This window comes from Chelonoidis abingdonii, chromosome 2 (genome assembly GCF_003597395.2).
Source record: "Chelonoidis abingdonii isolate Lonesome George chromosome 2, CheloAbing_2.0, whole genome shotgun sequence".
NCBI classification, from domain to species: Eukaryota; Metazoa; Chordata; order Testudines; family Testudinidae; genus Chelonoidis; species Chelonoidis abingdonii.
Window position 1 is genome coordinate 79,598,754 of NC_133770.1, and position 27,645 is coordinate 79,626,398.

At 40.4% G+C, this 27,645-nt stretch overlaps 1 protein-coding gene across 2 annotated transcripts in view; it reads right to left on the bottom strand.

Moving 5' to 3' along the window:
• Positions 1-27,645, bottom strand: part of OSBPL10 (oxysterol binding protein like 10) — a 184,323-nt gene that overhangs the window by 12,240 nt on the left and 144,438 nt on the right. For both annotated transcript variants that reach the window (XM_075062483.1, XM_075062484.1), the window contains exons 7-8: positions 22,106-22,252; positions 13,250-13,733 (exon numbers count right to left, since the gene is read on the bottom strand). In XM_075062483.1, coding sequence (XP_074918584.1) covers positions 13,250-13,733; positions 22,106-22,252 — 631 coding nt within the window. The remainder of the gene's footprint in view (positions 1-13,249; positions 13,734-22,105; positions 22,253-27,645) is intronic.

Below are 27,645 nucleotides of genomic sequence, written 5' to 3' on the forward strand. Positions count from 1 at the left end.
GTTCATTCTCTCTCTCAACCTCTCCCCAGAAGAAGCCTGTGTGCAATGCAGTGCCCTTCTGTTCTCCTTGGGATCCTACCTACTGCCACCTGATCCCACCCTGCTGCACTGGTTTGCTCTTACTTTTTGCTGCACGTGTGACTTGTCTGTGGCAGCTGGAGCAGCACTTTGAATCCATCTGGCTCCAGTGAGAGGCCAGCAGCAGCAGGATACAGAAATCTTCACAGCTAGCTAAGGGAACTGGCTGCTGCTCCCTGCCTAGTCAGAGGATCTCTGTGTCTGAGGCTTGGTTCACACTACCCACTCCTGAGTGACACAGATATACCGACCTAGCACCCGGTATAGAGAGCGCTATATTGACAGGAGGGCTTCTCTCACCAACACAGATACCGTCTCTTGGGGGAGAGCGGGGAGTATCCACGCTGAGAGGAGAAATTCTCCCCACAGCATAGGTAGCATCTTCACTAAGCGCTCCAGCTGCACCACTGTTAGTGTAGACAAGTCCCGAGCCTCTACTACCACAACTAAGGTTCTGTCCCATCATAACTGTTGGTGGGTTTTCAAAACAAACGACATTTGTAAAGTACATCACATAGGAAAGTGAACAATACAAATACATGCTGCAAACACTGCACATGAATTCTGCAAAACCAAATAGTCTTGGTCCAATAAGAGATATTGCCTCTCCTACCTTGTCTCACCAAATACCCTTAGCAGTTCAGCTTAGGAAATGTCAGTCATCAAAAATAAAGTTCGTTCTTTCCACTTTGATTTTAATGTTTCTTTATTTTTCATTTTAATAGCTTCCTAGGAGCCAAAATGGTGGCTGGGGGGGAGGGGGGATCTTTGAAACAGAGATTTAAAAAAACAACCCACCACACCACTACATACTTAGAATTCAGAAGCTCTTTGACCATCAAACAGTTTTTATGCAAATTGGATGTAAAGACCTTTACAGTATCTGTTTAGCTATGGAACTGTATTAGTATGAGCCATTTTCCTCACAGTACTGGGGAAAGTTCACAACATAAAAATAAATATGTATTTTACTTTTAAACAATTCAGAGTTTAAAAGAAGGAGTTCTGCTATAGCATTACGTAAAATGTGGTATTCCAACCCACTGGACTAGGTAGAATAAGGAGCTTAGTCACTTCAAGACTGGAAGTGTTCCCGCAGGCATATAAATGTCTTTAGCAAACCATCATTGCTTTCTGGAGCTGCTCTTGTTACTTCTGTACATTCAACCTGCCACTAATGAAACAGTCAACATCTCTATTCCCCTAACCGAGTTTGACACAAATGACCTGGAAGATGTATGGAAGGTGGGACAATGCAACAGAACAAGCACAGGAGAGCGATGGAGTAAACTATTTTTAACCCTTTGCATTGGATGGTCAAAAGTTTCCACTTTGAATGCTGCAATCTCAGCACCACCATGAATAAATACTGACAGTATGGAAAGTAAGAATGAACATAAACTAACAAGCAAGCTGTGTGAGTAGCTTTTTTTTTTTCCTTTTCCATGGGGGGGGGGGGGCGCGTTGTGTTTTGGCTAAGCCTCACTGGGTATGTCTACACAGCAAAGAAAAACTTGCAGCTGATATTTGCCAGCTGGCTCAGGCTGTGGGGCTGTTTCATTGCTGTGTAGACTTCAGGGCTTGGGCTGGATCCCAGGCTCTAGGACCCTACAGGGTGGGAGGGTCCCAGAGCTCGGGCGCCAGCCTAAGCCTAGAAGTCTACACAGCAATGGAACAGCCTTGCAGCCTGAGCCCCATGACCCTGAGTTGGCTGGCACGGGCCAGCAGCTGGATATTCTTTGCCGTGTAGACACGCCCACTGTGTGTGTGTGTGTGCGCGCGCGCGCGCAGGAACACCCCATTCCAAAATGTTATAACAAAGCTGAAGTACATACTTTGCTTAGAATGACTACAGGAAAGTTTACATCACCATCACCACAGTGAAAATGTGCCATGTACTACCACACTGAAAATGTGCCATATAATTGCAGTTGGCATTCCTGTACCTCTGTCATAAACAGATAGTTAAGGGTTAATGTCTCTTTTACCTGTAAAGGGTTAAGAAGCTCAGTGAATCTGGCTGACACCTGACCAGAGGACCAATAGGGGGACAAGATACTTTCAAATCTTGGTGGAGGGAAGTCTTTTGTTTGTGTTCTTTGTGTTGTTGTTGTTCACTCTCAGGACTGAGAGGGACGGGACATCAATCCAGGCTCTCCAAATCTTTCTGAATCAGTTTCTCATGTTTCAAACTTGTAAGTGAATTAGGCAGGCAAGGCGTGTTAGCCTTATGTTTCTTTTTGCTGGAAGGTTTTTACCTCTGTTGCTGTAACTTTGAATCTAAGGCTAGGGGTGGCCCTCTGGTCTATAGGAATCTGATTACCCTGTAAAGCATTTTCCATCCTGATTTACAGAGATAATTTTTACCTTTTATTTCTTTAATTAAAAGCTTTCTTTTTAAGAACCTGATTGATTTCCCCTTGTGTTAAGATCCAAGAGGATTGGATCTGGACTCACCAGGGATTGGTGGGGGAAAGGAGGGGGGATAGTTAATTTCCCCTTGTGTTAAGATCCAAGGGGACGGGATCTGGACTCACCAGAGATTGGTGGGGGGAAAGGAGGGGATGGTAAATTTCTCCTTGTTTTAAGATCCAAGGGGTTTGGATCTGTGTTCACCAGGGATTGGTGAAGTCCCTCAAGGCAACCCAGGGAGGGGATGAAGTTTTGGGGGAACAGAGAGTGCCCCAGACACTAGAATTCTGGGTGGCGGCAGTATACCAGAACTAAGCTAGTAATTAGGCTTACAAGTGTCCATGCAGGTCCCCACATCTGTACCCTAAAGTTCAGAGTGGGGAAAGAAACCTTGACAACCTCCTACTAGGGACGGCCTTATTTCTGAAGAATTACATGCCTAAGCTGCAGCATAAAACGCAAACCAATGTATGACCAATAAATCAGCATTAAAGCAAAGAGGACTTTCATATTATTAGCTTAACAAAAAAAAGGCTTACATTTTACAGACATTATTATCATTTTAATTTTTAAGCTATACTTAATGTATCTGATGTGGAGAAATTGGAGAGGGTCCAGAGAAGAGCAATAAGAATGATTAAAGGTCTTGAGAACATGACCTATGAAGGAAGGCTGGAAGAATTGGGTTTGTTTAGTTTGGAAAAGAGAAGACTGAGAGGGGACATGATAGCAGTTTTCAGGTATCTAAAAGGGTATTATCAGGAGGAGGGAGAAAACTTGCTCATCTTAGCCTCTAAGGATAGAACAAGAAGCAATTGGCTTAAACTGCAGCAAGGGAAGTTTAGGTTGGACATTAGGAAAAACTTCCTAATTGTCAGGGTGGTTAAACACTAGAATAAACTCCCTAGGGAGGTTGTGGACTCTCCATCCCTGGAGATATTTAAGAATAGGTTAGATAAATGTCTATCAGGGATGGTCTAGACAGTATTTGGTCCTGCCATGAGGACTACTTGTAAAACTACAGGCTGGCTTCCCATTTCATCAGATTCTGCTTAATTGGAGAAACTGTTTCAGGGTAAAGCAATGAAAGGTATTTTATTAGACGGAGCCTCACATATAACAGGTGATAGTGCCTCACTTATTTTCTGTCCCCATAAGAGTCCAAACATTGGCAATTTAGGCCCAGGTCCTTGATGGTATTTAAGTGTCTAACTTCCACTGGAACCAGACACCTAAAAACCTTTGAGGATCTGGGCCTTAGTCTCTCTCTCTTCCCCCTTAGTACAGGCTAGTGGCTTTATTTACAAACACTTTTTTTTGCCCATTTAGGTTTGAGCCCAACCCCACCAGTTAGCAAAGATTATCACAGTGTGTGCAACAGTCCTGAAGTCCTGCCCCAAAGTTTGGCACTAATTAGTTATTGCAGGGATGCACCTGAACACTCTGCTGTGGCCATTTTAAAATAAAAAAATACTTTCACTGATGCATTGTGAAAGATATCTTCCTTTAGCCCCTTTTCACACCACCCAAGAGACCATTTTAAAATTATAAGGTTGCAAACAAATAAGGAAGGTACGTTAAATTTTGCTCCTACCTACTAAACTTTTTGGCATACATCCCTTGAAACACATACTGTATTAATGCAGAAGGAGAAGTGGTCTGAGCTCCCAATTTAAGTGTAAAATGCGACATTTCAGTAAGACCATCAATCAGAAATACTTGTATTATAATTCCCTTGCACTATCGCATGCATTTCACAGTTCATCCATTCTGCAAAGGGCCTCTCCCTATCTGGACTTTCAGTCTGCTGCGCTGAGCACAAGTACAGTCTTCTTCAGGATTATTAGCTTACAGTTCTGCTTCAAGTCTATCCCCTGCATTGTAGACTAATTTCAGTACTTAAATATTTACACTAACAATTTTTAGTACCACCCATTGGTGACACTATCCATAATGGTATCCATGCTAGAAAACACCCACAGTGAAGAGCTAGAATTTAAAATATTGCATAAGACTAGCAATTTCGTGAGCACAGAATAACTAGCTTTCTGCATATTATGCTAGTCTGTCACTTCTTAATGCAGCTACTTCTGTCTGACACTGGCTAATAAAAGCAAAATAAATGAGTATCAGGGAAGACGTAGAGGAGGATTTATTAGTCTCAGAAGTATTAATGCAGCTGATAAAGGTAGCCCATGGCTTTGCTTTCTGTTCTCTTTTTTAAAACAAGTGGCAGCTACAATTATGAATACAAATAAATAAGAAGTTTGGGAAATACAAACCTGAAGCCACTTATAAGAACAGTTCTCAGAAGCACAATCCATGGAATCTAAGGGTAACATTTTCAAAAGCGACTAAGTCCATTTTGAAAATTTTACCCTAAATCTCCTTTGCATTTATCCCAGTAGGGAATCATAGCACATATCACAAAAGAAGAAATGCAAACTCAATAGCATTAAACTGATGTAGGTCAATTTCTTTTCTAAAAGCAGGATCTACTACAGGTTGGCTCTCCAGCCTTCATCAGTGCAGTTGTTCCATTGGCAGGACTGTGACATGGGAATAAAAATACACAATACTGATAGTTCACTGCTTCCTAAAAATGGTTCCACAATTTCAGTCTGAACTGCTGCAGTTTCCTCTTGGTCTCTGGGGTTAGCCTTATACAGAAAGTCAGGAGACCCAGCAGTTGGATGCAAACTCTGATCAGAGGATGAACGTAACACATCCCGACTGCCCTCTTTTCCATAGGGAAGATTTTAACTGTGGTAGTGTCAATGTAAATTCTCAGATGAGAGATTGTCTAGGGACAGCTCTTCTTTAGGGAGATGATAAAATTGTTAGCCATCAAGGTACTAAGAGCCTTCTGTGTAGCCATTTTAGAATCTGATTGGGATAACCCCAGATCAGTATGTGTGCACATTTCCTGGGTGCTGACGCACACAATCATCCATCACCAATAACCCTGGGCTGATGAGAGGCTAAAACGGGAGATCACATGGAAACCTCAGGAATTTTTGTTGGCATTGAGACAGGGATGTCTCTCCAGAACTGTTACTTGAGTGCTATGAGATTCCTGGATATGATAAAACCTGAGAGACAGTCTCTTAACCTTTATCTAGACATCCCCATGCAGAACAAACAACATCCTAGAAAATGGACTGTGTCAGAGCGCTGAGACCCAGCAGCTGAACCTGCACTCTGATCACTGAAAATCCAATTAGTTCTGGAGAAGGCCTGACTGAGGGAAGGAGTGGCTAATTACTAGGTCAACCTGGGCTGGGGAGCACTAAGGAGCTCATTAGCCCATTAACTGCAAAGGTAGAAAAGGAGCACAGGAAGGAATTGTAAGTGGTCTGGAGACTACATATTTTTGGCTGACTAAAATCAAGGGAAATCTAGATGAAATCACTATAAAGTGGATGCATAACTGATTGAAAAACCATTCTCAGAAGTTCTCAATAGTTCGCTGTCAAACTGGAAGGAGGACATATCTACTGGGATCACACAGGAGTCCATCCTGGGTCCAGCACTAATTAATATTTTTACTAATAATATGGAGTGCAGGGTATGCTTATAAAATCTGCAGATGACACCAAGCTGGGAGAGGTTGCAATTCCTTTGAAGAGCAGGATTAGAATTCAAAATGACCTTAACATACAGGTCTGTCGCAACTTACGTGCACTTAACATGCGCAATTTCAGCTTTACGCTGAAGGGCCGGAGTCGGGGGGGGGGGTGTGGCCTCAAGATTTAAAGGTCCTGGGGCACCAGCTGTGGCTGGGAGTCCCAGGGCCTTTAAATCACCCAGGGGGCTCCCAGCTGCAGAGGTGGCTGGTAGCCCCTGGGGCGAACTAAAGGGCCCAAGGCTCCGGCCACCGTGGAGCTCCTGGCCCTTTAAATGCCAGCCCCAGCCCGGCAGCCAAAGCTGCAGGCGGGATTTAAAGGGCTCCTCTGGGCTCCCCACCATGGCGGGAAGCCTGGCGGAGCCCTTATATCCCGCCCGCACTCCAGTGGCCAGGCCGGGGTGGCATTTAAAGGGCTTCTCCAGGCTCCCCACGGCAGCGGGAGCCCGGAGGAGCCCTTTAAATGCCGCCCCGGCCCTGCCCCCAGAGCTGCAGGCGGGCTTTAAAGGGCTTGGGGATATAATTTTCAGCATACGCGGGTTTTCACTTTATGCGATAACCACAGAACGGAACCCCCACGTATGATAAGACTTGCCTGTATTGGAGAATTGGTCTGAAATCAACAAGATGAAATTCAATCAAGTGCAAAGTACTTCGTAGGAAGTAAAAATTCAGTGCACAAATACAAAATGAGTAACAACTAGCTAGATGGTAGTACTGATGAAAAGGATCTTGGGGGTATACTGGATCACAAATTGAATATGAGCCACCAATGTGATGCAGTGCAAGACTACATGACCTCCTGAGGTCTCTTCCAGTCCTTGAGTCCCTATCCCGCCAATCCCCTACCAATCCTGTACTTTGTGAACTGATTTTCCTACAATACATATTGATGAAATACACAGATGAGATGCTAGGTCAATAATGCAATAATTAACTGCAGAAGAGACATGTGCAATTTAATGCTTTCCTCTGATTGTTCAGGGATCAATATGAACAACAAATCATTCGAGGTCATCGATGGCCTACAGCAGTTTCCGAATGTAACAGCTCCTCACACTTCATCTGTGTTATTCAGCACATCTGTTAGACATAGGGTGACCAGACAGCAATTGTCAAAAACGGTACAAGGGGTGGGAGGTAATAGGCGCCTATAAAAGAAAAAGTCCCAAAAAACAGGACTGTCCCTTTAAAAACATTACATCTGGTCACCCTAGTTAGACGGGGACTAAATGTTTGTTCTGATTAAGGCATACATGGCTGTGGTACATCAACAGCTACAATGATTCACACAATGAAATCATGAAATAGTGGCACACTAGAATCTCACTCCTATGGTCTCATGAGTGTTTAAATCATTTGTGTTACATTGTTTGTTTGACAATCATTGAGGAGCTCTATCTAAAATATATGAGAATTGGAAAAAGCACAGAGAAGGCCAACCAAAATGATTAGGGTAGGGAACAGCTTCCATATGAGAAGAGATTAACAAGAGTGGGATTGGTTCAATTTAGAAAAGAGACAACTAAGGAGAGATAGGAGAGAGGTCTATAAAATCACGAATGGTGTGGAGAAAGTGAAAAAGGTGGTGTTATTTACCCATTTACATAACACAAGAACTGTGGGTCACCTGATGAAATTAACAGACAACAAATTTAAAACAAACATAAGGAAGTACTTCTTCACACAACACACAGTCAATGCCAGGAGATGTGAAGGGCAAAAGTATACTGGGTTCAAGAAAGAATTAGATAAATTAAGGGAGGATAGGTCCATCAATGGCTATTAGCCAAAATGGTCAAAGACACAACCCCTTGTCCGGGTGTCCCTAAGACTCTGACTGCCAGAAGCTGGGACTGGATGACAGGGAATGGATACTTGAAAATTGCCCTGTTCAGTTCCTTCCCTTTGAAGGACCTGGCTGTGGCCGCTGTCAGAAGACAGGACACTGGGCTACATGGAAAAAGAAAAGAGCTTTGAAATCCTTGGATAAAATATATTGTAAATACAAAATTATTACTACAGCTAAACTACTATTAATTTTAAGCTAACTCCAGCTGTCTGAAACATTTAACTATAAAAGCCCCGCCATCCTGCTAAATTAAGAGTCATTTGCTCCCATGGAAGTATGCATTATGGAGCTGCAAAACCCACAACAGATTATTCATTCACTGCTACCGTCTGCATTCCCTCAGAAAAAGGTGTAACATCCTTCGTATCAAATCCTTCACAAGTTTTAAGGCTTCCTTTTAATTTTTAAAGTATTACCTAAAAAAAAAAAAGATGGTGTGTATATTTTTAAAGTGAGTAGCCACCTGATTATGTAAAACAAAGAAACATACAACCCACAACAAAAGTTTCAACTCTATATTCTTCGTAAAATTAACCAATAAACCTAATGCATAGGGCTATCAATTCTGCATCTTCATGAATTTTGCTGCTTTGCAACAAAACAATAGATCCCAGTATGAAAGGAACCTCAGTGGTTCTGTGCTAGACAAGTATTAAACATTGCCTTGTCACTAAAATATGCTAAGATTTTCTGCCCACTGAAACGTCTGTTTGGTGGCTCTTTCCAACATATAAAACTGTATAAGGTAAGAAATGGTAACTTTTGCTCCCCCTCTCCTTGCAAATTTAAATCCCAGTGCCATTCTATTTCATCACATCCTCTTTGTTCTTTCCACTAAAACATCAGTTATCATTAACCAGAGCTTGGCATTGTGGAAACATCAATTTTCATTTGCAATATACCTCTTCTACTCTCATTCAGAGTGACCTTTTAGGTAAGGAAACTGCTGAACTGGCTACACCATACAATGGTTTCATCAGGTAAAGCACTTCCTAGCTGAAAGCTGAGACACCTCATTTCACTTGTAAACCACATTCAGAGATGATGAGATAGCACAGAAAGAAACTGTGCACATGGATTTCCAACAACATCGCCTCTTGCATGCTGGCTTCTGTCACTCCATGTATTCAGCTCATCTGGTTGATAATTACATGGAACAAAGAAACAAGACAAAAAACCAACAATACAACACTGGATGGCTTTTGTCATCTGCAGACTGGATGCTGTAGAGTCAAAATACTGATCTACAGCATTTGTGTGAAGGGATCTTATGTCATTAAACCTCACACTTATTTAAATTCATATAGAAGTTTCTTATCCTTTAACTTATATTCTTCTTCTTCAACATACAGACTTATTCTTGTTTTAAAAAAGTAATGAAACACCTTCACCCTCCACAACAATAGTATTGTGATGAGCTGCAAGGAAGAGGTTTCACTATAACCACAGGAATATTATCAATGTATTCCTGGCACAATCTAGTTCCAAGAATTTATTATACACTATGCAAATAGGCAACAGCAGTGCAACAAATCTCTCGGCAATCACCAACAAAAATAGTCATTACGTGCTCAGAGGCAAGGCTGTTAAATACATCCTGGTTTTACATGTTCTTCAATGCACGGGTCATAACGTAGTTACAGGATGAAATACAATCATTCTGTTAAATATAGCAAGATTATGTTTGCTATCTACTGCACAACTGTCTGAATCTTGAAGTATAGCAAAATTATTTCAACTGTCTAGTGCACTGTCTGAGATACATGCTTCTCACATACCGAAAAAAACCTTCTCTAAATTTAGTATAGTCAGTATTTGTGGAGAAACCTCTGTATTAACTTCAAACTATTCAAAATACAGACATAGGTCAAGTCTGAGACATTACTGCAAATACAGGGGAAATTACCTTTCCAATAACATACTGCAGAATCTAAAACTCCTAATAGTCAAGCAGAAGTTCAAAGACAACTCCCTCTTGCCCCAACACACACACACTCCATAACTTTTTAAAATATCTGTTAATGCATGTGATGTTTCATTTCATATTTTAATGAAAATATGCTTATGATATGAATATGACAAAACAGGTATACTTTATGCAAGATGGCTCATGTGAAATATCATTGAAAAGGTTCTGATTTACTGAATGTAATTATCCAATTTGTATGCCTGTATCATTTCTGTATCTGAAGTTAGGAATATTGACTATGTATCTGTATTTCAACTATGTTACTTTGGGTGACGCCCACTGCTAACACTTCAGGTAAAACAATGGAAAATTCAGAAAGGGCTCATGGCCGATCAGCAAGGACAATGGACTGTAGAAAGAAACTCATGGACGCTGTAATCTTACAAACTCAGGTGGTCTTGTCACCTGATACTAAACATTACCCGGGACTTCTTGTAACTTTCCACTGGAAGGGAAAAGGGGTCAAGTTTGGGAAACAAAGGATTCCCGCCTCCTGTAAATCCTATTTAAGGATGGGTAGGAAAGCAACCAGGATTCCTCCTCTCCATGGCCTGTCTGCCCAAGAAGGAAGACTGGAAAAGCCACCTGAAGGGAAGGCAGAGGGAAAATCCAGACTGAGACCGGGGTCCAGTCTGAAAAGGAACATAACTTGAACTCTGAACCACAGAAACTTTGCAACCTGACTGCAACAATATCTAGGATGAAAAATACTATTTGTAACCAATTTCTTTAGTGAAACTAGATTAGTTTGCATGTTTGATTTCATTTGCTTAATAATCGGATTTGTTCTGTTTGTTACCCCTTTTACCACTTAAAATCTGCCTTTTATAGTTAATAAAATTTGTTTTGTTTATTATTAAACCCAGTTTCTGTAATTTCTAGGTTGGGGGGGAGAAGTTGTGCATACCTTCCTCCACATTGACGAATTTCATTATATATCTTTGGGTCTGCACTCCAGGGGAGGTGGACACCTGAGTTCTGGGACAAATCCCTTAAGCTGAGCCTTCCCTGAACTGATCTCATTGTCTGTTTCATTCTGCAGTGGAGCAGGCTTAATAGGCTGACTTAGCAACACAGGTAAAAAGGGTGCCCAAACTGGCATAACAGGCTGGTTCAGTAGTATCTCAGCACATCCGGTGGCCTCCTAATGTTGTACGTCTGGAACTTCTGGGAGACTTCAACACTCCCCCTGCCAGCCACCCCAAATCCTGAGAGCACCATGTGAGCTGACAGCAAGTAGGCTAAATCTTCTGACCTACTGTGTGATTTATCACAGGTGTTTTCGTTAGTTTTTAATACAAAAAATGAAGGCTATGCCTCCACATGGACACTCAGGAAAGATAATCCAAATTAACTTAGAGGTGTGAATTTAAATCAGTTAAACTGTATTAAATCTCTGTGCATTAAATTCCTGTGAATTAAAATGGCCTTAATTCGGTTTAATTTAATTCACTTTAAGGCCATTTTAATTCTGAATGAGAGTGTCTCCACACAGGGGTTTAATGCAGTTTAACTAAAGGAATGAATGTGAAGTGGATTAGTTAATTCAGATTAATTTTCCTGAGCATCTTCATATATAGACACGCCTTAAGTTTCATTGAACACTCCCCTTCCACTATGAAAAATAATTCATAACAGAAGGAAAAATTGAAGAAATAAAGTCACTGAAGATCTTTTGGCTCTAGTAACTCCCACCCTACTTCACCCTATTACCAAGCTATGGAAACCTAACTCCGCAACATCTCTGGGACTCCTTCCTGACTCCCATTACCCTATACATTGCAACATAAAAAGCAATGTGTCTGACGTAGTATCACACTGCCTGAAACAGGAAAAAAAACACGTGAAAGATGTATTATTGCAGGATTTAGACTCCAAGAGTCTTAAAAGCAGTAACATTTGTTTCAAGACTGTTCCATTTTGCAATAACTAAACAACTGAAAAGTATTAATATTAGGAAAGAGGTTATCGTAACACTTTTCTATTATTTGATTTTGTTCTTTATTCCACTATGTTACTTTGCTACTCCTATTGGAGCTGTGAAGTCACAGATAAAAATTTCTTTGGACAATCACTTAGCGAAGTCCATCACTACCTGCATCTACCTTGTTAGTACATTTCTTAATATCTCAGCAATACTTACCTAATGCAGTGATGAGAAAAAACAATAATGTTATTAGTTCTCTTTATCCCTCTGCTTGGCGGTTAATTAGGACCATAATTTTAAATTTATCTGAGACAAAACACTAGAAAGCATATGTAGACGGTATTATTTATCTGTAGTACTGTAGTGCCCACGAGCTCTAGTTGTGATCCAGGACCCCATTATGCTAGGCACTGCACAGAACAGAATAATCCTGAGTAGCAAGAGGATTCACCAAGATGCTCCAATACATCGTTTTTTGTTTAAATAATTCATAGAATCATAGAAATTTAGGACTGGAAGGGATCTCGATAGATCATCTAGTTCAGCCCCCTGCACCAAGGCAGGACTAAGTATTGACTAGACTATCCCTGGCAGGTGTTTGTCTAACCTGTCCATAAAAACCTTCAATTACGGAGATTCCACATTAATAGTGATAATGATCCAAGCAGTACTTGTCAATCCAGAGCATACATTAATGACTTATAATTTGATAATGTTTTCTAAATGTATTAATAATTTTGATCAATGGATAAATATGTTAGCTCTATTGCAAACCAACCATACAACATGATGGTGGCCTCATCTGAATGACTTGCTGTAAAGATTGAAAAGGTACTATAGCCTAGTAAGACGTGTTTAAAATATATTTCTTCATCTAACAGAAGGCAGGTAAAAGCAGGTGAAAAGGCTGAACTGAAAATATACAATTATTCTATATTCTTCTGAAAATAGTTTACAGTAGTTTCCCACACTGAATTAGATACTAACTCCAAAGATAATTATTTGTTTAGCTGTGATACAATTGTTACTGTAAGGTACTGTAATAAGTAAAGCTGTCATCATATTTTAGCAAGTACAATGTGACACTTTCTAAACTGTAGATTTGAATAAGTCTCAAAAATAAAGGCACACATATTATACAAGATATATGTACACTAAAACCGAATACAAACTGGACAATATTCTCAAACACAAGTTCCATTATTTTAATTCTAAAATTAATGGAAGCAACAAATAGCAAGATTAAGATGGAAGGTTTTGTTGTTTTTCTTTAACCTTACTGGTGTTAAACAAAAAACAAACAAAAAAAAACCTTCATCTATGATTTTCTGTGGGGTGCTGACACTAATACCCTCCCAAAAAAATAAAGCAAAGCATATTTCTTACCTTCACCTACCATAGAAACACCTATTGACATTCCCATGAACTTGCTTTTGGTCCATACATGGGCGTTCACACACATTCTCTTCTCCTTGCATTCACAGTAAAAGCATGATACTGGTGGGTGATGGGATACTTGTTCAGCTACAAACCTCAGCTTGTAGCACTCTGATTGGTCCTGGCCAAATTCCTTGATTTGGTCCGTAGAAACTACAGAGGCACTGTTAGTTCTCAATGATTTCACTTTGTCTTTAGGCACATCCCATGAGCAATGAAATGATTCACCAATTATTGGGTTATAGGGTTTCTTGGCAACTGCTCCCTTTCGGCCTTCATGAAAGGCTGTTAGATAATACTCCACAAAGCAAATAATTCTTTCCTCAGGAGAGGCTCCAGCTGCAATTGACAAAAACAGGTCTGGATGGGCCATGAAATTTGCATACATCTCCAGCAGAGATCTTTTCTCCAAAATAAATGTTGGAAGCACCACCTGTATTCAAAGCAGACAAAGGACGGTATGATTCCCAATGATTATACTACAGGGATAGTAAACAGTTAAGACAGCTGCAATTTTAGCTGAGTCAAGCTTCATGATAGCTGTTTCCCCCACCTCTGCCAGAGAGCAATTTCTCTTGGAATACAGTATAAATAATGAATCAAGGAAAAAAATAGTAGTCTTGATAGCTGAACAAGCTGCTTCCTATTTCATTATGGTTTTCAATGACAGACCAAGTGACATGGATCCACTATTTCCCCTTTCTTTCTGGTCAGCTAATAAACAAATCACTGTTCTTAGAAGCCTTCACTCTTTGAGAATGTGAAAACAGTCTGGTACAAGTTAATTGAATTCTAACACAACATAAATCTGAGCTGAATTACTATTAACCTTCAAAAAAAAAAAAAGCAGACTTCCCAGACTACTGAACATGTCAGAGGATGCTTATATAAATAAACGTACCCCAGTTTCCAAATGGTTAGTGAGAACACAAAATCATCTAATTAACATTGGTTGTAAGACTAATATTGTGTTGTTAATAATAGTTTTACTGAAAACTATGATGATGCACTGAAGGGCAACAGAGGTCTGTGCAACACAGAATAACATCTTCCTCCTCCACACAGGACCACAGGAGAGAAACTAGTGAGGAGTTACAGCTAATAGGGGAGACGTACAATATATTATCTACATGGCTTAAAGTGAACTGGAAGTGCCAGATTGGTCCTTGTCACTCAGAGAGCCATTTTTCCACTATCTGCCATCACTGTCAGGGAATATGTTTGGAGCCTCAGGAGGGAGCCAGGCTGCTGCAGGATGAGTATTGATTATCCCAGGAATACTCCTAAGTAAATACATTCATGGCCTTCTTTCTACATTCATTCTGGCAAATGAATTTCAAATTTACTCTCCTCTGAATTCCCTCCTTCCTCCATCACTCGCCTCTTTTCAGTTCATTCTTCTGCCCTGCTCCAAGAATTAGGCAAGGACAGAGTGGTACCATCCCCATCTCGAATGTAAGGAATCTTGCCTCTCCCTTCACTGTTATAAAATCAGACTAATGCACAGTTTAACCCTTTTTAGAGAGTAAAGATAATGGAAGCTGTCAGGTATTTATCTCCATTAAAATGATAAAATTACAATTAACCCACAAATATTTCTTTGAATGGATTCTCTCAGTGACCCAAACCCATATTGCCATGCTACTCTACAACAGATTAGTGTTTCACAAGTGAATCAGAACGGCCGCTGTTCAGGCAGGCAGAGATTGGTATTGTTGAAAAGTTCAGGGGTGAAAGTAACTTACAGGACTAACCGGTACTGCCGGAGTCCTGAGGGAGGCGTGGCCTCATCCAGAAGAGGAAGGGCCTCTCAAGATTTAAAGGCCCTGGGGAACCAGCTGTGGCTGGGAGACCCAGGGCCTATAAATCAACCAGGGGCTCCCAGCTGCAGAGGTGGCTGGGACCCCCCCCCGGGGCTCATGGGCAAATTAAAGGGCCTGGGGCTCTGGCCGCCAGGGGGAACCCCGAGATTTGCAGGGCTGGGGCAGGGATTTAAAGGGCCCAGAACTCCTGCCGCTGAGGGAAGCCTGGAGCCCTTTAAATCCTGGCATCAGCCTGGCTTCCAGAGCCGTGGCTGGGATTCAAAGGGCTCTGGGCTGCCCACAGCCACGGGGAGCTCTGAGCCCTTTAAATCCCCGCCCCAGCCCAGCCGCTGGAGCCACAGCCAGGATTGAAAGGGCTCAGGGCTGCCCGCAGCTGTGGGCAGCCCAGAGCCCTTTCAATCCCTGCCTTGGAAGTTGATGTGGTGCAGCATGGCCTATTGGCTCTTGCCGGTAGGCCATACCGGACCGGACAGGCTTACTTTCACCTCTGGCAAAGTTACTGTTCATATCCAAGAAGAAGGAAGAAAGCTACACTGATTTAAAGAGCTCTGCTAACATATTAACATTGTGAGCTCTACTCACATCTTTTATGGACTCCATCATTTTTGGCTGTTTTAAATATATCATGCAGAACTGATGGGACATTTTTCTTCTGGGTCTGTACACTCCTGGGGACTCTATCAGCAATGTGTCACCTACTGGACTTAGGCCCCAATCCTGCATCTGTTGCACGTGTTTGGATCTCTGCATGCAGCCCTGCTGAAGCTGCATAACCCACACCTTGTATTGTATTGGCTTACTTATACAAAATAATTCAATAATGAAAACAAATAGTAATGGTGGATTTTTTGTTCCTTTTTAAGTTTGATTTCAGTTTTGAAGAGTAGTTTGTCATGATCTTTTCCCACAATATCAAAACTGGTTTCACAGATGAAAAATAACTAACATTTTAAAACATTCACTTTCAGCCCAAATATTTATTGTCTAGTATAATTCAAATAGAAATTCATCACAGTTGCTACCTGCTTCAGTGACTTAGATTTATCATATTAACAAAATCTTTAGTTGTACACCTCAAAAAGTGTGTGCATCAAAAGGAGGTTGAAAGCCTTTAAAAAATGGGTTTAATGTTCTACAATCCCCCAGAAAGTTGGTGAGAGTTCAGCAATGTATTCATTATGTAGACTTCAAGGAGGACAGGAGGACTGCAAAGCCATCCTTTTGGTAAACCACAGTCCCAATTCTTCCCTTTTGCCCAAGTGGCCGCACCTGACAAGAACAACATTTATTTGCACAGATCAGAGGTTGGGGGCTTGGAGAGTGAGGGAAAATGAAGGAACAGGTTTAAAATGTTGCTGATTTTGTGATTAAATTTTAAAGCTGAAAAGATTTCATTCTCTGAGCTTGCTTGTCAATACTCTGGTGTTTATTTCCATATTCTCTACTGCTGGATTTATCCTCTGGAGCCCGTTGCTCCATATAAATATGCCAGCATAGCTACTTAAATAGGCATTAAAAATACTCAATGCTTTCATTATAATTTCAACTGCTGATTAAAAAATTTGAGACATAGAATCCTAACTCAAATTTATAATTAAAAAAAAGCAAAACAGTTTACAAGAAAAGATTTAAATTCCTATATAACCAAAAAGCCTCCACAGCTAACAACAAATAACTAAATAGTTTCAAAAATGAAATCTCTGGAGCTGAAAATAAGTCAAGTTTTTGAGCTTTCACTGAGTGATTTCATAGATTTTAAACTCAATGTAACTTTCAAGAGTTCTAAAAAAATCTGTACAATGTTCTCTTGAATACTGAAACTATATACTGTATATTTTTGTATTTCACGCTACCATGAACTAATATAAATAGTCCAAAAGATTCTGATCAATTTTTGGAGTTGACTCTCATTTTGAGAAATTAGCCTTTAATTGGGGGGGGGTTCACCTTCCCCACAGCAGGTTCAGGGAGGTCTTTGCTATGGTGAGTAGGGAAGAGAGTTAGGCTATGATGTCGCAACTCATTCAGTAAGTGTGGGGTGGCTGTCCAGTGCAGGTAGTCCCCAGGGAAGGTACAGTGACTAGATAAATGGCTTGGTGAAGGCTTTAAAAAGGAGGTGTTTGTTAAATGAGCAGAACTGGGGGAGAGAAGGGAGTGTTCAGGGCGCCTGTGACTGGCGTGGCAGGAGCCAACCCCCTTTCCCCTATAGCTCACCTTAACCTCTGTAACCATATGGGTTGGCTGGGGACCAGGATGCAAAAAGGTGGGGACTGGCATAAGCCCCCAGGTAGTTATTGAAATGATCATGGAGTTAGCTGCATAGTACATTTTTACCTGCTGGGTAATACCAGACACCTAATAATAAAGTTTCAGCCTGATTAAAACCATATCAAGTGTCTCCTGTCCTCCTTTCAGTACAGCTGGACAAGAAAGCATTCTCTGGGCCTACAGGAAAAGTTACTGCTGTCAAAAGCTGGTTTAACACTTCAGCATACTCTGGTTCCAGGTACTTAGTCAGTGACATCTCCTAAAACTTCTAAGCAAACATGTACAGCTTAATATTATTTTTTTCATTTAAATGATTTTTATAAATTATAATACATTTAGGCCTTAATATAAGTTGCCATAATTTCAAATTTAATTTTAAATAGATTTATCTTTTTAAAAACTGTATTTAATTAATATTAAACCATTTGCTTTAAATACAAATCAGAGTTTTTTTTAATTAACAATTGATTTTTATGCACCTTGCTGTGAGGCAAGAAAGTTGGGCAGCCATTCTACTGAAGCGAGAAGGGAATATCTTGCACAGCCACTTCCCACTGAGATGACAATTACTGTTTTAAGAGGGACAGAAGCATTCTACTATTCAAAGAAGTTACTGCGGGAGTAAAAATAGGGCACATTTGCATCCCAGTGTCAAGTTTCAAGCCAGATGTAATTTGAAAAATAAGCAACAAGTTTTGTAACATGGGAAAATAAACTACCATGTGCATTTATGATGAATTGATTTATTTCTTCTCTTCTGGGTTATGGCATGACTTTGTTGGTATATATGTTGTCAGCCATTACTTTTAGAATAGCACATAACTGGGAAGAGAGGGGAGGATACTAGGCACCTCAGTTGCTCCAACTGATCTGTCTGGTGGAATGTGTGTGACTAACAGCCCAGCTATCCAAAATTACAGGACAGAAATGGCCGCTGAAAAAGTATTAGGCTAATAATAATTTCTGTCATTTTTCATTAAAAGCCGAAGAGAGAACAAATTTCAAAACTTATTTGCACAATAAATCTACTTTAAAAAGCACATTAAAGTGCAGCCTAAAAACTTTGATCCAGCTAAAACCTCCATGCTACACTGTGATCTACCAATGCAGAGCCATGGACCCACATGCAGCGCCTCCGACTGCTGTGAAGTCCACTTGAATCCAGGAGCCTGCTCTAGCAAAGCCCAATGCAATCAGTGATGGCAAGTCAAGATAGCAAGTGCAATACAATCCTTCAATAGGAAATGGGGCCGCACCTCTCATTCCAGCAATGAGCACCTGTGCAACATTAAAGTGCTACTATTATTTTCTTAGCAAACTTGAGTCATTTTGTATGTAGCCAATGCTAATATGCCAACATAAGAAACCAGTCCTTTGATATGGCTCAGGAATTTTATGGTAAGTCTTTCAGGAGCAATTGCCACTAAGTGCTCAGAAGAGCACTCTTTGGCCACATATGTATCATAAAACAATTTCTAGTTTATGAAAGCAACTAAAGAAAAAGCCCTGGTGGAGTAGGCACTGGGAAATTCAAAAACACTTAAAACTAAACTGAAGTCATTATGTCAAACATCTTTTGATTTTAACATCAACATCTGTCACAACTAGCTCCGGCAGACCCAAACGCTGACCAGTATCAAAGTTACCTGGGATTTGACTTTTAGAGGAACAGTTAAAAATGAAATAAGTACTGACACTCAATAAACTAGGATTTGTTTCTATACAGGCTAAAGGCTGCCTCCCCATAACAGTCAGCAATCTAGACAATTTAAAAATAAATAAATAAAGCCATCCAGTCAGTACTTTTTAAAAAATTCACAAATGGTTAGAAAAGTGACACGTGCCCATGGTAACACAATGATCTGACTGATACTCTTACAATTTGCATTCATGCATCATATACACTAAAAATGAACCTGACATGGCTAAACAAGTTTCTTATTCTTCATTCAGCATAAATATCTACATACACACACATTAACATTTTGCCAATATTAGGGTCAGATGCCATTCATCCATGTGCTCCAAAGTTCACACAGCCCTGTCAATGTGAGCTGAGATCAAGGTCAGAGTATAGATTCTTGTAACCTTTTTTATTTATTTTTGCACACTTAGGAATATTTACATTGTTACAAAAAACAAACAACCCACAGTCTACAACAAATTATTATCCTTCGGGACAAAAAACCCTAAGTATTTGATTCCCACAGTGGATGAGAAGTGATTGATCAGAACAGAAGATATTCATGTTTCACTTGATATAGCCTCAATTTATTGTTCCTCTCATTCACACTATTTTGTATTTGGGGACTGTGTGTGGCAACACACATACAGAGAAGGGACTGGAAATTTAAAGAGAAATCGCCCATCACCATCTCTAAGAATCTCAGAGATAGTTTGATATATTAGACTCCAATAGTTTTACTGCCCCCTCAAGTGTTTTTGTGGGGTGATAAAAGTCACATAGGTTACCAAAAGTAGAAAATGGTTTACAAAATAGGTGTTAACGGTGGAGGTCTATGATGCTTATAGATCTAGTGTAACATTCTGAATTCAGGATAGAAATGTTACAGCATTTATGCCAAACCACTAAAGCTGAAGAGCCCTAAGAGGCTGAAGAATGCAAAAACCAACAAGCAAACAGAAACAAACAGTATACAGGCCTGGGTGTTTCTCTCAGCTCTAAGAAATGAGAACAGAAGTAATTCAGAAATTAAGTGGTGAAACTTTGGTTGCACTCAGAAATGAAAACATTACTGCCTGTACTGGTATCTGATATTATTTTTGCAATGGATTAAAGGACTATTTAACCTTGAAGTTGTCTTGTTCATATTATTTTGTCTTATTATTTCCATCATTTTAGGAGAAGGAGGCATATACATAAGTATATGAGGAGAGGATAGACCACACTGGGCAAATCCTTTATTTCAGAGAAAAATAATACAATGTAAATTAATAAAAATCTATTTCTAAGATCAAAAGGAAAGGAAAGCAAAGCTTGTTTGTATATCTACATGCCCCTGAGAAGAGCTCTCTTTCATAACTACTCTACCATACTGACACAACTCTCCAATCTTCCCACACTGTTTTTATTTGTGGAGGAAACAAGTTAGAATAAATTCAGGTTACTTATTTCACTTCTTTGACAACAAACAAACAAACAGCTTTCTGTAAGGGTACTCCATACCATTAGAAAAAAAAATCCTCTCAAAGACTATGTATCCACAAGAGAGAAAATCACTAGAGAGAGTGGAATACAAAATAATGAACAGGAGGAAGTTCTCATTTTCAAACTATCTACAAATTTTCCAACTCTGCAGAGGCTTACAGAAAATCTCTTGAGTAATCCCTCTACAACAAGATTCTTTTCATTGGGGAGAGGGATAGCTTAGTGGTTTGTGGACCAACTTGCTAAACCCCAGGTTGTGAGTTCAATCCTTGAGGGTGTTATTTGGGTGTTGGTCCTGCTTTGAGTAGGGATTGGACGAGATGATATCTTGCTTGGTCCCTTCCAACCCTGATATTCTATGATATGTTATATATATATAACTTATTTGAATGGTTTCAGAACAAAGGAATACACAAAGTGTAATCTTTTGTAATATGACTAACATGAAGAGTAGTTTTGTCCTGAGGGGCCATAATTTTGTTATAGTAGATTGCCTGAAGTTTTCATGTGATCCAAAAGTATCTGATACCAAAGTATTACCTTAACCCATCTTCCTTGTTCCTTAAATTGAAACCCTTTAACTCCCAGTGTTCACTTTATCTTTTTAGATGCAGGTGAAATGAAACTGACTATGGGCCTAATCCTGCATTTCTTGCACCGTCAATAAACCCATTGCTTTCATGAGTGTTTCGAATATACAAAGAATGCAGGATTTTGCCCTGAATGAGCAGTAAGAAAAGGTGATGAGGAACCTGGCCTTGCAAACATTTATGCATGTGAACAACTTTACTCACATGAACAATCATACCAAGTCCAATGAGTCTACTCAGACCACAGTCATAGGTGCTGGAACAATTTTTATAGTGGGTGGGCTGACAGCCATTAAACAAAAACTGTAAACCCTATGTCTGATGGAAACCACTTCTAAACAGGGGGTGTGCTGCACCCCCAGCACCCGTAGTTCCAGCACCAATGAACATAGTTAAGGATGTGTAAGTGTTTACAAAATGAGGGCCTCAAAGAGCAAGACAGAAATTTTATCATGGCTTCTATTCTGCTCCTGATGACTATAATGGGACTAAAAGATCTGGTCAAACGAAACTGCGAGCTGCCCTGTGGAAACATGATACCACAATCCCAGATTCGTTTGGATCAAATGATCACTGTCCCAAATGGAATGTGAGGTCTTGTTTTGAAGTCCACAGTAAAGTCTAATTTTCTAAGACAAATATAAATCTGTAAAGCTCCTCCACCACTGCCTACAAACAAACATACGTTTTCCTCTCCTTCATTTTCTGCAGCTCCTGCTGCTGTAATTTGACATGAAAAGCCTGCGTAAGAAAGCTGATTACCCTCCATACTGCCCCAGGATGGGACCAGACTTTTGAAAAGAAGCAAATTATGAAAACTATTGCTTAAGAGTTTTCAGAATAGGTTGGGATAGGAAACACAATAGTTTGGGAGGAAGAAATGATTTAGTAAAAAAGAACGAGCAACTCAAAATTAAAAAAAATAATAATAATAATACAGAGGAAGTGTGCCTACCCTGGTTAGATCCATGCCAAGTTTGAGCTGTGAGATGAGATGAAGAATTATGCTACGCTGATCTTCCATGACTCCTAAATCCTCCTCTTCATTATCTTCGGTATCTGTCATCTCATCTTCAACCAGGATCAGCTCAGGAGCTGAATGCTAAAATGAAAACAATCACCAAGCATCACCAACTGGATAAACAAGTAGCAATTTATGTCATGTACTTATGCATGTTTAAAAATAGGGATAGCTCAGAGCACCCAGGGGGCCCCTTTACAAAAATCCACTTAAGGCTGTACTACAACTTCGATGTTTCAGTGACAACAATGGTGATCATTAGCAAGTATTAATTTATAAATTATTACATAATATTTGTACTGCAGTAGTTCCAGTCAGCAACGGGGAACACTGTGCAAAGTTCTGATACAGGGATACAAAAGCAAAATGACTTCCCCTCCAGAAGCTTGTTCTTTTCTTTATCTATTAAGCAACAAGCATGGCTGAGAATCAGCATCCTCAAGAGAGTTTTGATTTGCTAAACCACTCATGTAAATAAATATCTTAAGAAATCATCATATTGAGGACTAACTTCACATGATTTTCCCCCTCATTCACCCCAATTGCTTAACTCTAGAAATCATGGATCAAGTAAAATTTTGAATAAAATGCTTATCAATGCTAATTTGACCATCATAGTCAAGAACTTTCTATAATGAAGGTAAATTAGAGTCTAATCAGAGGTATGTATATTAATGTGAATTTTTCTGCTCGTTGCAGTGCTATGAATTCATGGCATGGTGTTCAATATTTAGCTTGTTTGTGTTCAAGACAGAGGAGCAATAGTATATCTGCCCATTTTCCAGATATACCAGTTGAGGATTAACAAAAACAGAAAAATTATGCCACCTCCCTCCAAAGTGCACAGAGAGTGGGGGAGGGGGGAGGGAGTATAGAAAATTCTGCAACAAAACATAACACTTTCTTGCCTCTTAAATTACAGTATATTCATAAACTATGTCTGGGTGGTAATTATTTAACTCAATTCTTTTAATATGGAATTCACTCCCCTTGGTGGTTCATCAGAGCCAGAGTCTAACAAGCTTCAGGGCCAGGACATGAATTATTTGGGTTTGCTTTTACATGGTTCTTCTTTTTTTGTTTATATTGCTGAAAAATTTACAAGACAGTTGTTCACATTTCTTGAGGCAGCACCAATGGTTCTTTACTGCTAACTCTGGTGTGTAGCTGTGTCTTATATATATTTAATTTCGTAAAAAAGAATATCACTGCTGCAACGACACTTGCTCTATTATATAAATCGATAAATAATTTTAAGAATTACAAAAAAAGACAGGCTGTGATGATTTTTACAGCAAAGCCTAAACATTCCAAGCAAAAGAGAAAAAAAACTGACATTCTGCTTCTTCTTTTATTGTACACAGAATTGGAGTTTAAAACAATTTCCTCGGAAGACAGTCTATAATCATGTTAGAGCCAAAAATCCCTCACATGGCTTACAATATTAACATACACGAAGCACGTCTTATTCACCAATATTCTACTGGCTAGAATATTATGTGTAGATGTTTCCATGATTTGGATTAGGCTTTTTTTCTTCTTTTCTTTTTAAATTGAATGCATGTTTCAACAGCTGTCCTCTAATATAAGCCATTACTAGAAAATCTCTGAACTCAAATTAGCTATGTTAATTTCATCTGATGAAACACCACTAGAACACAGAGCAATTAAAAAGGTTCTTTGTAACTACTCCATCTAGAAAACACTTAACTCCAAACCTGGTAAACTGTAACCTTAATAACTGTGGAGGCTTTTGAAAGGGCAAACCAATCACTTTTTTCCACTCAGAAAAAAGTATAGCATGATAACCAACCCACCCATCCACCACTAATCAACTAATGCATGATTGACAAGTTGAGTTTCAGTATGTTAGCACATAATCTGACAACACTTACTATACCTGATCTAATTCCATAATCATATAGTAGATGCAGAATGCTGCAGCCCTACGCTGTTATGTGCATAGCTGAATTTCATCTGGAGGGACTGTGGGGAGGGGTCTTCAGCACTTACAGTAGATGTTTCTACAGCAGGCTTGCCTTTCATCCAGCTTGACCTCATCAAGAGTACTGTGCTACCGTTATCAGTACTGCTGCTCTTGCTGCTAGCTCGGTTAATGGCAAGCAGCTAGAGCTGGAATTAGTAGTACTAAGAACAGGCAACTGAACCTCCCCTCCTTCCCTCCCCTTTTTTAATTTCTACTGAGTTTGAAAGAGTGCTGATGTCAATCTGCTGCCTGCATTTCTAGTCACATGACACTGAGATCTGTGGGTTTAACTGCAAATAAGTCACACTGGAAAGATGTTGCTGCTGTTTCCTGAAGGTATCCCAGGGGGCAGCTTTATGCCTGTATTTTTTTTTAAAGTTTCCCCAAGCACACATGGACAGACAACAATCTAGCAGGAGAAATATACTTATCTTTCATTTGACAGACTAGTAGGTAACAAGCTCTCAAGCGACACTCAAATTCAAAAATGTTAGTAACCAAATATCAACTGGCTACTGTTTCTGTTCCAATTTAGTGCAATGATACAACACTGTAAAACTATATTTGCCTATTCATTAAGGGTATTTCTTTTAAATGAACAAGAATTCTTTTCTTGCACATTGTTGTTAAGTTGAATGAGTAGATTTTTGAACCCAGGATTCTACACTTTTAAGGGTGAATTTGAAGGTACCGTCCATAATTAAGGCTACGTTTTTGTCACATGTATTTTTAGTAAAAAAATCATAGACAGGTCATGGGCAGTAAACAAAAATTCATAGTTGTGATCACTCCAGGACTTGTACTATATAATCCTGACTAAATCAGGGGCGAAGGGGGAGGGGAGCCCAGGTTCTGCAAGTGCTATGGGGGAAGCCTGGGAGCACCATGGGTGTTGGGGAGGGGGCGGCAGTGGCGGAGCGTGGCCCAGGACCCCCACTGGTGGGGGGGAGGGGGTTGGCGGGGCTGGTAGACTCCCTACCTGGCTCTGCACCTCCCCGGAAGCAACAACTTCCCCCTCCCTTAGCTCCTAGACAAAGGCAAGTCTAGGCAGTTCTGCACGCTGCCTCCACCAAGAGTGCCGGCTCCGCAGCGCGCATTGGCCAGGAACCATGGCCTATGGGAGCTGTGGGGGACAGTGTCTGTAGGCAGAGGCAGCACACAGAGCAGCCTAGCCATGCTTCCACCTAGGAGCTGAGGGATGTTGCTGCTTCCGGGGAGCCCCTCCACCCCACGTAAGCACTGACCAGACCCCTCACCCCTTCCCGCGCCCCAACCCCCAGCCCTGAGCTCCCCATCCAAACTCCTGCTGCTGCTGGTGGAGGGGAATGCGATGTCCCAAGACTGCCCCAGCAGCGGCCAGTGCGGCTGGCCCAGGGGCTGCCTGAGCTCCTCAGGCAGCCTCTGGGTCAGGCGCATCAGCCACTGCAGAAATCACAGGGGAGGTCCATAATCTGTACAATCCATAATCAATACAATTGTCAATATCATGTGAAACTAGTATACTATGCTTAATATTTAAAAAAACCTAATTCTTTTTTAGAATATTAACCTCTCCTCAGTGGTGTTAGAACAATTTTTATAGCGGGAGTGCCAAAAGCCACTGAACAAAACTATAAACCCTGTATATGATGGAAACCACTTCAAGCCAGGGGGTGCTGCAGCATCCCCAGCCCCAGCATCCCTGCCCCTCCTCACACCACATATGCAGAGAGACAGACTACAGTTTTCAGTAAAAATGCAGAGCCCCTAACTTTGTAAACTACTCTAAAAATAAAGTGCATCAATATTAGCCTTTTATCCAGAGCGAACAGTAATGCAGCCATGGAACTATTTTAGTTTTCTACTCCTTTTCATTCTTCGCCAATGAAAGTTAAAAACCCAGCCAGCCAGCTGCCATTTTCATTACAGAAAGTGAACTGCAGTCCTCTTCGGTTCAATAAGCCATATCCTTTAAATACTATTTCCTAAGTGTAGGTGAATTGCCTATTAAGTGCCTTGAACATACAGAAGACTTTTTAAATAAATGCGCAAACAAAATTTCTCCAAAAAAGTACTTGGTGAAGCTGTCACTGTATAACCAAATTCTAGGGCAGGTGTGCATACAGTCACAAAACAAAAGTATGTTGCATCAATAAAATGTTAACTAATACCCAGTCAGGTTTTTATTCTTTATCTTCCAACAAAACAAACACACTATTGAGTATAAAACTAAGAATTAACCCATTCAGCTGAGCACAGAAGATTATAGCTATTGATTATCCTTTTAAATAGCAGCTCATCTAAATAATCAGAGTACAGTAAGCGAATGATCAATTTACAGGAAAGAAATTAATTGAGAGAGCACTAACATGCTCTATATTTGTTCTCCAATGGACAAGACAACCTCAACCCCCATAATTTTCAAAGTATGCATTAAAGTTATTGAGCTGCTCAGTTCCACAGCTGTCAACTTAGGGGAAAACATAACAGTGAACAGTGCTTGGTCAGTACAACTGCTAGAGTGAGGTACAACATCCTTTCTATTACACGTGCATATGTCTAACCCAGCAGTTCTCAAACTGTGGGTTGCGACCCCTCATGGGGTCGCCAAGCCTGACATTGGACTTAGTGTGGCCTGGGGCCAAGGTCCGAGCACCCCCTGACCGGGGCCGAGGCCTTCAGCCCTGGGTAGCAGTGATCAGGTTACAGCCGCCCCCCCCCACTACTTGGGGCTAAAGCCCTTTGGCTTCGGCTTTGTCTCCCCTGCCCAAATTGGTGGTGCTCGGGCTTGTGACCCACCACCCAGGGCAGCAGGACTCAGGCAGTCTCAGGCTTCAGTCCCTGCTCCTGGGGTCATGTAGTAATGTTTGTTGTCAGAAAGGGGTCTCAATGCAATGAAGTTTGACAACCCCTGGTCTAACCTAACTCAAAAAAGGCAAACAAAAGCTTACAATAGTGGGGATGAGATATTAAAGAGAACTTACCTTCCCAAAAAAATTCTAGAAGATGATATGTGAAAAATAACAGGTTATTTCTGCCAGTCCTATTTAAGGCTTAAACCTTATTTATTTAATTTCAAAGTAACAAAATACTTTTTAGGCCTCTAAGAGTATTAATATCTTTTAGGTTCAATTGTAGGAGATTTATGAAAATGTACTTTTTTGAAGGAGAATCATTTTTAAAACACTCAATTTAATTAAAAAGGAGATTGTTTCATTTAGAAAGGTCACTTGTTAAGACAAGGAATTGATTCATATATTCATAGACTTTAGAACGGGAAGGGACCTCGAGAGGTCATCGAGTCCAGTCCCCTGCCTTCATGGCAGGACCAAATACTGTCTAGACCATCCCTGATAGACATTTATCTAACCTACTCTAAAATATCTCCAGAGATGGAGATTCCACAACCTCCCTAGGCAATTTATTCCAGTGTTTAACCACCCTGACAGGAACTTTTTCCTAATGTCCAACCTAAATCTCCCTTGCTGCAGTTTAAGCCCATTGCTTC